This window comes from Onthophagus taurus, chromosome 1, assembly GCF_036711975.1.
Source record: "Onthophagus taurus isolate NC chromosome 1, IU_Otau_3.0, whole genome shotgun sequence".
NCBI classification, from domain to species: Eukaryota; Metazoa; Arthropoda; class Insecta; order Coleoptera; family Scarabaeidae; genus Onthophagus; species Onthophagus taurus.
This window is the reverse complement of record NC_091966.1, coordinates 15,459,499-15,469,983: the sequence shown is the minus strand read 5'-3', so window position 1 is coordinate 15,469,983 and position 10,485 is coordinate 15,459,499. Positions and strand designations below refer to the sequence as shown.

General features: G+C 33.2%; 1 protein-coding gene across 1 annotated transcript in view; it reads right to left on the bottom strand.

Annotated features, from left to right (window-relative positions):
• Positions 1-4,111: 4,111 nt before the first annotated feature.
• Positions 4,112-10,485, bottom strand: part of LOC111429096 (alpha-1,3-mannosyl-glycoprotein 4-beta-N-acetylglucosaminyltransferase a) — a 160,978-nt gene continuing 154,604 nt past the window's right edge. The window contains exons 9-10 of the mRNA XM_071197536.1: positions 4,529-4,644; positions 4,112-4,377 (exon numbers count right to left, since the gene is read on the bottom strand). Coding sequence (XP_071053637.1) covers positions 4,348-4,377; positions 4,529-4,644 — 146 coding nt within the window. The 3' untranslated portion in view covers positions 4,112-4,347. The remainder of the gene's footprint in view (positions 4,378-4,528; positions 4,645-10,485) is intronic.

Genomic DNA, 10,485 nt, shown 5'->3' with positions numbered 1-10,485 from the left:
CAGGTATCATAAATGTAAATAATTATATAAATAAAATATTTTTTTACTTATAAGTAATTGTTTTTTGTATCTTAGTGACTAAAACTCCTAGCATACTAATTTTGGTCTATGTATTCATAGACAAAATGATATTCTTTTTCGTTATTTTTATTTATATTTTCATTATTCGCGACACAAAAACAAAAGGTACCTATTTACTTCCAAACCGGAAGTGATAAAAGCGTGTCGTACTACCTCTGCAAACAAATTTTATAATATATGTAGATTAAAGTTCAAACCATTTGGAAAAAAAATATTTACTAAACCTGCGTTTTTAGAGTTTATGCCAACTTTAGACGCAATTGGCCCCATTGTGTGTCGGTTTGATTTTAATCCTTCGTATTAAAACAACTTTTATTTGAACAATTTTTAAGTAAAATATAACGTTTTCGAGATATTCGCTCGCTGCAACTTAAAATTTCTTTTACGACCGGTGGTAACGACGGGACTTTTATTGTTACTTCGAACTTCTTTCTGAAGAAGAAGGTTGCAACATGACATCCGAAATGGAAAAGTGTTTGTCTTTTTCAAAATCTTAACACAAAAGCTTCTAGTTATTGATCTAGTGTTAGTTCTAGTGATAGTGCTAGTGTTAAGTCTAGTTTTAATTCAATTAAGGAACCGATGTTATCAACAATCGAGAATTATTGGTAAGAGTGTATGTGCTGAGCATAATATATAACCAGAGATTAATATTTGTCAACCTCAAGTTTGCAGAATTGAATATTTTATGTGGGTGTTACTTGGCTTCAACAGGTTAGAGATGTTAATGTTATCGAATGTTTCCTATAGTGCAGAGGTTTAAGATTACTATTCGAAATCACTACGCTTGAATGGCGATATACTGATTACAGATGAGCTGCGTTTTTACCTCATTGAAATAAGTGGATGTTGGTGAGAATGAAAAAGATGAGGACAAAGACGCCTACTTAAGTTTGTGTCGATGAGTAACTAATTTAGTGGTTATGGGCAGGTGTCATTGCAGAGACTGACTCTCTCACAATTTACATTACGGGGTTATGTAAAACATTCTGAAGGGAAAAGAACTTAAAAAGACTCCAACATAGGTACAATGTTAATGTACAATCATTATAATCACGCGCTATCAAGTTAATTATAAATTGCACTTCACCCAAGATAATCTAACAACAGTTTTATAAACGTAGAATGGACCCATTTATAACAGAAGACACATGTGTAAATTTTGTTTAGTGTTGTTTAATAACTATTACCATCAGTAAGACTCATATGAATGTTCTGCCCAGTTTGAAGGATGTGTCGGACTTACATATGTTTGCAATATCAAATGACAAAGTAATAAATATATGGTATGGCGGAATACCCTGTAATTTGTTTTCCGATTTCTTTGCTCTTAGCGTGGTTAAAGTGATGAAAGAAGTTTTGTCGAGAAGAAAATAATTTTTTTTAAGCTTCATTGCAAACGCATATCAGGACCATGTCTGTTTAGATCAGGTTTTTAGTTTGCAGTAAACTTGTAAGGTTCAACATAATGTGAGCAAAGGAAATAACATAATTCAAACACATACCAGAATTTTTCCCTGCCTCACGAGATTTATGGTTTGTTAAACAAATCACAAGGAAAATTTAAACTAATTAATGTCGGTATGGTACATTATTGATCCCTTGGTAACAATATCATCAAGTAATCATTAAAGATCATATTCTGGCCATTGCAGTAGTCGAATTAGTTCTATTTTGCACAATAATAACAAATGAGATCGTTGATCAGACAAGTTCATATTCAAGAAATTCTAGCCATTGAACTAGCCCTGTCATTGATTGTTCAACATCAAACTCCAGCCAGTCGGGCCTTTGGACTTGTCCTAACAACATTTTTAACTTTTATTAAATTACCTAAATTGTTATTTGATAATTGATGTAAAAACATTTGAAAAAATGGTAAGATTGCAATTTAGGTAAATTGATAAAAGTTAAAAATTACTATGTGAAGGTAGGCTGTGTATGCTACATTTTCAATATGGCACGAATGAAAATGGTGATTCTATTGACTGCGTTCATAACCTAATGCATTTAGCCCAGATCTACGAGGATTATTAATGAAATAGATTAAATAGACAATTAAATAGAAAAATACTTTTACATCTATTCAACCTAAATGAAACTATACTTACCGTTAAAAAATTTTCTTTGAGTGCTTTATTGTGGCATTCTTGACCTTTTATAACTTTGACAAATTCTTTAGTACTGATCTTAGTTCTATTGGCCAGACTGTTACGTAGACCATTATTGATCATTCACCTACCAGCAAGTATCCTTGTCCAGTATTTCTTGGATATATTTTTTGTAAAGAAACACTGTATCCTTTTATGACGTGTGAAAATACTTAATGTATGAAAACCACAAATAAATTATTATTTAACTATGTATATGTTATATGAACTTATATGTTATGGTATGGTTTTTTATATTGCAGAAATTGTCACAATTGAACTCATAGAAGCCTCACAAGTATAGAGCTGTTGTTCATCCATTTTTAGTCAAAATATGATGAATAAAAAATGTAAAATATTTTATCTAACACCAGCTTTCAAATCTTTGATCAAAAAATATTTTCATATTTTTATAAAAATCAAATCTTTTTTGAAATCTTTCTACATATATCTTTTATATAAAATCGCGGAATCGATCATTGCAGTTGGCGTTCCACGAAGACGATTTTTGTATTCATATAACAACTAAGACTCAGAATATTTGACGGAGATAGCTTCTTCTCGCGCTCATAAAGTATCTCGTACTTTATCCCGGGTCAATGGCTGTTATCTATATGTATAGTCCTAAAAGTATATCCGTATATGGGATACGCACATGATTTCTATCTATAGTAACCCATACTAGAGATATATGCATACTAAGTAATTTGAATATAATTTCAAATATCCGATAAATTTATTGAATATCTTATCAGCAATTCTTAACGTAATTTTAAATAATAAATCCTCTTTACCTTTACGTAGTTGATGAGCAATTTCGTAAATTCCATCTCTGTAATCAGGTGACTAAATACGGTTTACTGTGGTTTACTTTGCTTGAATAATAGAGGCTACGTTTGATCACAACCGAGTCAGTGTAATCCTCTATTTACAATCAAATCTCGCGTACACATCATTACAATTCAGCCTTGCTAATGCTCGTATGTACGATCATTTGCAGTACATCGCCATGAGCTATTGAACTAGTATTTGTTATGTTACAGTTACATTATCTGATTTTGTTAAATTTATTATAACTTTTTAGGGTACACCGTGGATTGGCTTTATTTTCCGCTGCGTCAAATTTGATGTTAAATAAATTAATAATGTACCTCAGCTAGTCTTGTAATCACGTTAATATTACGTAAATATTTAAAAATAAAACTTTTAAACGTAAAAGCTTTTCAGGTCTATCTAGAATAAAATACAATTCAATTTGTCGATGTTACGTCGAGTACACATTGAATGTGTTAAATTGGATTTTCGTTGTTCGGGATTTATTAGTTATTTATTTAAGCAAATGTATAGAGTACTATCCCCAATTAATTTTTTTATAAACTTTAATAATTTCGTTGTGTTAATATTTGCGCATCGTCCCTATATTGAAATACAAAAATTAGTAAAAAAAAAAGCTTGATTTCTCTTAAATAATTTATTTTATTGTATGTACAAAAATACATAACTCCAAATGATCGGTAGTAACGACTAGAATTCATCAAACGTTTTCAACAATTCCATTTAGCCATTTACATCGTTTTGTGTTTTTTCTTTGTTACAAAAGAACCTATAAATATCATTTAAAAAACATAATCAACAATGTCAAGAAACGAATGTGAAACGAAATCAAAAAGGTAACTAAATAAATAGGAGTTTTGCGAGTCGAATAACCGAAACATAAGGTCAAAAAAAGTATCGAAAAAGTGCGGTGCGAACGAAAAGTCCCTTAATTAGTTCTTAAATATAGGAAAGGAGAGGAAGAAAGAATACATGTTACAAGGGTTAGGATAGATTTAAGGAATTGAAGGATATAAAAGTGATCTATTTCAATGGTATTTGTTTGGGTTTTAAAGGTTTTTTTTTGTTTTGGCTCTTGAAGGGTCGAGGTTAGGGTTTTACACAATACATAATAGGGTAGTTTGACGACGATACACATAATTAACGGGTGGTACACTTTTTGTATGCAATACATTGCGTACTTGGGTGTGTGATATCACAGAGGAGGGGGATTTGAGACGTTACGGAGTACATAACGTCTTATGTGAGATATTAACTGCATCACTCCAGCATCTGGCCTTGGTCACCTTGCTCTGTCACCACGTATCATTATCTATAACAAATTTATAACAATTTATAAATGATTCAAACGTTACCCGAAAATTTTATTATCTGTAAGCTTACACGAAATATATTCAGTCGCATTCATCTTTACAATTTTAACCGATATAGTTCGATCTAACCCTGGGTATGTTATAACTCACCTCGCTTAGGATGGCCCAGTTTTCGCTGTCGGAATGCACGTGCAGTCTCAACGACGAAATCGGCTTCGAGGTTTCCTCGACGGTTCCCGAGGCGATTCCAGTGGAATTGAATTTCCCTGCAACAACGAAGGGGTAAAAATAAGAAAAAGGGTAGACCAAACGGGCACCGTTATAGAGATCTAGGCAACGTCGGCGTAAAACGGTCGATGACGCGGAAAGCGAGCTTTCGTGCACGTTCTTCGAAGCGAACGTGATACTGAGGAACTTTTAGCTTTTCCCTTGTGTGTGTTCTAGGGAGATAGTTTGAGGTTATTGAGATGAGATTCGAACAACAAAGACGAAAAAGTTCAAACGGTTAGTAAGAGATAGTATCTTGCATTTTAAGACGATTATTAGTTAACTGAAAAGTTTGCTTTTAAGAAATGAGATGGAAGGAAAATAGGATTTAACGATAAAACTTGAAAAGTAATAAATTATTAAGATTCTCAGCTGTGCAATTCTCTTTACTCCTTCTATTTCGAGTGAAATGACCATTTGGGGATTTTGTGATACTAAAAAATAACTTTACTGTTTTAATATTTTTTTAAATACATAGGAGTCAAGATATCAATATCTCAATTGTAACAACGATGCTTTGTGGTTGCAGGAAATTATTAATGTTCATCGTGTTAAGACTAAGCTAATTTGTACGAATGAATAGGAATGGTTCCGGTATACACCTTTATGAGATCATCAAGGTACAAAGACGATTGGAATAATTGCTTTTCCTATTGTTGGTTGTTCCAGTTAATTTATAAACATCACAACGTAATATTCATTCGTTAATCTTAAAAAAGAATTTAAATATCACAATTTTGTTTGCATTATTATATGTAATTACATAAATAACGTTAAAAACATTGAGTAATTACTCATTGATAACGAGTTACGTAAATTAAATTACGGTCGATGGGAATTGTTGCGTGACACATTGTCACTGTGCAAAATGGGATAATGATATATGAGGGCCAAACCCAAACTGTCCGATAACAACAAAAACATTTTGGCTAATTAATGCTTTAATTAATTATTTATTATAACGTTAATTGTTGTAAATGTCCAAAGCTTTTGTTTCTAAACGATTAATTAAATAACGTCTAGTTGAAGACGTTAATATTGCGGTATAACAAGTTAAAATAATTCATATTTAATTGTAATGCAATCAAAATTTCATTTTCCGCGAATCTATCATTGAAATCGGAAATTTCGCCGCATTTCAATAAATTATAATTGGGGTGCACTGATCGATTTCAGTGGCGGTTAATTTATCCAACATTGAAACCGTATATGTAATATTAATCATATTGGGAACTGTGTAGGATAATAATTGCAAACTTGATGGATAATAAATTATGTTTACGAATGTCTCGAGTGGTTTTAATTTGTTTACCAAGAACTCAACTTGTATTTTTAGAAAAATTCTATGAAATTAACAATTTCTTTATTGTAAACAAAATATAGGGAATGTTCAATTTTGGTGGATGCGCCGGATATTATTTCAAATATTGACACTAAATATGTATTATCAAATATGTTTGTGGAAGTATATGACGAAATTGATAAATTTATGTACGTATTATAGATTGTGTTTACGAAATTCATATAACACCGATTTTTTGATTGTATATTTAATATTTATTACATATTACGTGCCAAAAAAATTGCAACATCTCCAAAAAGATGAGTCATCAAGCTGAAATCTTAACAAAACAACTGGATGCATGTAAAAAGTCGGTGATAAAAACATCATATTGATACACAAAGAATTATAAGTGTTTATATGTTTTTTTGCTGTGAAACAGACAATCTATAACAGGAAAGTTAAAAACTGCATCACAAAGTAAATGAAAATTGGTCGAAGATTAAATCGAAACCCTTCAACAGTGCTTCGAGCATGAACTGCGTGGTTTAAAAAACATAACCAACATCGTCGTCTTGGAAGCGAACGTCCTCGAGCGACTAATGAACGTGAAGATCGTCGTCTTAGACGAATGAATCTTAAAGACAGATTTCGAAGAACGAAAAGCTGCAATTGAAAACTGTCTACCGATAAATTTCATCTTTTAATTTCCAGTCATACCGACCTTTACGACGTCTTCCTTTGACGCACCTTTACAAAAAAGGCATACTTTTATGATGCCAAGAAAGACAAGGTTGGATCAATGGATGGGATCACATAATGTTTAGCGACGAATCCCGGTTCTGCTTGTGGCAAAATGATCTACGGGTAATGGTAAGAAGATTCCGTGGCGAGCGGCGCAGTTTAGATTTTACTCTTCGAGGTCACGGCGGCCAAACACTTGGTATTATGGTATGGGGTGCCATATTGTTGAGATATAAGTCCCTTCTAGTTGTTATCACACCGATACATCCACGAAGTTTTACAGCCCGTTGTAATACCTAGGCTAAACATCATGTTCCAGCAGGATAACGCCTGATATATCGCCCACATCTGTCAGAACTTCCTACACGAAGGAGTAGAAATTCTGTGGCCTGCTTGCTCTCCGGATTTAAACCCGATTGAGCATGTGTGGGATATGATGGATCGCTATACAGGTGTCCCGTATCTTCCGCATCAGAATATTATACGGTTGATGGATACATTATTCTGAAGCGATTTTTCTAATGAAATTTTTTCGTCCAATAAAAGATCGTAAATCAGTCCCAGGTAATCGGCTCCACCTGCGGCCGGTCCGCCGCGCCGCTCATAACACGTTTCTCACGTGTACTCACCAATAGATTCGACACGGAAAGAGAAATAATTTTTTTCCGCTATTGAAGTGCGGGACAACCTGTATAAGGCGTTTACTAGAAGCAGCAAATACCTTGCAGGAACTTCGTCGTCATATACAGCAAGCCTGGGATGAGATCCACAAGATACATTGATCATTCAGAGCTGATGGATAGGAGAGTTAAGACTAGTCAGAGTGTCGGGGATATAACACATTTTATTGACATAAATTGTTGGTATTTTTTCAATTGTTACGCTTTACTACTGAAATAAATACAAATTACTTGTAAAAATTTCAACTTTGTGACTCAGCTCTTTCGAAGTGTTGCATTTTTTTTGGCACGTAGTTTATAAAATATAAATATGTAATATATTGGGATTAAAATAGTTAATACAGATACACTTACAATAATTCACAACAACATTTACAAAAGCTCATCGATAAATGATGAAGCACACCATCGCATACTGATAAGATTTGAGAAAATGTCGGATTAAATTGATCAAAAAGTAGTTTACAGTCCAGGGGCGGTGACCTACACACAACAATACCAACAACACAACCTTGATTATTAATTGTTGACAATATTAAACAACGTCAGATGAATCAATTTACTTCTAACCAATCTGAGAACTATCATAATATACAACGTGGCACCACCTCCATTATAAAGAGAGATGTACTCCTTGCTTTTTGTGTTATTGCTACTCGAACATTTTTGTCTGTTGCGACATGAGTACTAATTATCACTTTAGTGTTAATGTTTGAGTAGTGTAGAGGATGATAAAATACGTGCTAGATATCAAAAATCTGAACTTTTGACACATTGTTATTTCTATAAGCAACATACAGGTTATGTTTCTCATTCAACAAGAATAATGGAAACGCCATGTTGAATTTAGTTAACACGCTCAGGATACGAAAGCTCATCTGAATAATTTGGAATTAGGAATATGGAGTAAATATTCTCTTTCGTGGCAATAGTTGCATTACTGCTCTAGTGGCATAATGCCATAGTTGTAGTCAAAGGTGTCTTCATTTTCTACTTAGTGGAATATGATATAGAGAGTGAAATGAAATGACAAAATCTCTCCTGCCTTAGTCTGTACTTAAAAAATTCAGGAAGTCATTCAATATGCGATTACTTCGCGATTAATTTCATGATATTGATAGAAATAAATTCTGAAAAGATAGATCCAGATCGATTTTGGCACCAAATAAAATAAGGAATTGCTTCGTCCGTTTATTGCTGCTTCTATCAGTAATGAGCAAATCGATGAAAATGCTAAATATATTTTTGTTTGATTCTTACGCATAGTATAAAAGGGAGACCATCTCTTCCTGATGCACTTAGGTTTTGTGATACAAATGTAATATACATACGTGTGGCATATGAAATACAGCCGTCAGGTGTGCTAAGCGAGTTTTTATTTGTATCCAGACATTCCAAATAGCCAAGAAAGTTGCTGCAAATTATCCCTAATATAGTAAAGCCAGGGTTGTCATAACCCAACAACAGAAACCAGCAAAGTCGACATGTCTGAATTTCCTATAAAGAGGAGAATCCAGGAAGATAAGCATCATAAAGGCATTAGATCGAATCAATGTAAGACTCTACAAATTAGAAGCTAGGGATAAAAATAAAATAATTTTGTACCAAAAGCGCATAGTAACAGCAATGGAAAAAAACGAAGAGCTAGAATAAGATGGCAACAATTGAAGGATTTCTCAGACCAAACTATACTTAACAAGACCCAGAATCGAAAAAGATTGTTCACCATGGAAGGAGATCAAGGGACCTGTAATTTCTGTTCCTCCTAACAAAAACAACAATAAACCGTTGGCCAGAGACAACAAGTAAAAAGTAACGCTGTCTGCTAAATATCTGGCTGAAAGCTTTACTCCCAACACAGGCCAAAACAATCCAGAAATAACCAATATTGAAAACCAAAGAACAGAAAGTATCACACCAGTTACTCCTTAAGGAGTTGTGGATGAGATAAGAACTAAACTAAAAGCTCCAGGATTTGACCTCATCACAGGAGAAATCCTAAACCACTTGCCAAGAAAAGTCATGTATGTAAGTATAGTCATGCTAGCCTACCTACGTAGCCTACCACAAAAGGCTGACACCAATAATAGAAACAAACAATAACAATAGCCCAAGTGCATAGAATAACTGACACCATTGAACAGGCCTTGGAAGGAAAGAAAGCCTCGGTGGTCTTCCTGGTTGTTGCACAAGCTATTGACAAAGTTTGACACGAAGGGTTGGTACACAAAATGAAAAAATGTCCCAAAGCAATACGTAGAGATGAATACTCGGACTTAAAAGAGACAAATCTATTTTGATTAGGAGGAACTCCAAACGTTCAATCTCCAGCAAACTACTGATTTATAATCAGATCTCGAAACCAATATGGCACTACAGCATCCAGCTCCGAGAGCTGAACGAGAACTATGACAGTGACTTAAACATCAAGTGTATTCAAATATTTCAGAAAACTAAATTTAATTATAAAATATTTTTTCGTTAATTATGTTAGTAATCTAAATATCTTAAAGGAACCTTTATAAAACCAAGATCTTAATCAAGATGATTTGATTTGACAATGCAAATGTCAAAATTTATTCTTTTCAAGTTTCCTAAATTAAAATTTGGATGAAATATTTCAACGCTCGGTACAGCTTATCTTGTGCAACGTATTCTGATGAAATAGTCTAATTGCATATAAAATTATCGAAGCGGTTATATAAAAGTAAAATCAAAATTAGTTTCTTCTTGATTGCGTTTTCATTTGAAATTAATTAATTTCTCTCTTTGTAAAGCGTTAAAGTTCATTGCGTCTCGTACTTTCGGTATAATTAACCTTTCGTTAGTGAAGCTCTCTAACGTATGCAGTATTGCCAATGGGAATTCGATAGAGGCAAGGTTAAACAGTAAACGATTTCTCAACCATCATGTTCGAAAAGCCTTCCATTGAATTTATTAACGTAAGCATGAAATAAATACATTCCAATAAGCTAGGATCTTAATAACTTAATCTTTGAAGCCAAATACAGTCACAACTCATGGAGTATAGTTGAAGGTGAAAAAATCGTATACTTGATATAATTCAATTTAAAACACCGTGGGTGATTTTGAAATTGGTTGACACTCAATGATGATAAGATTAGTTGTATATT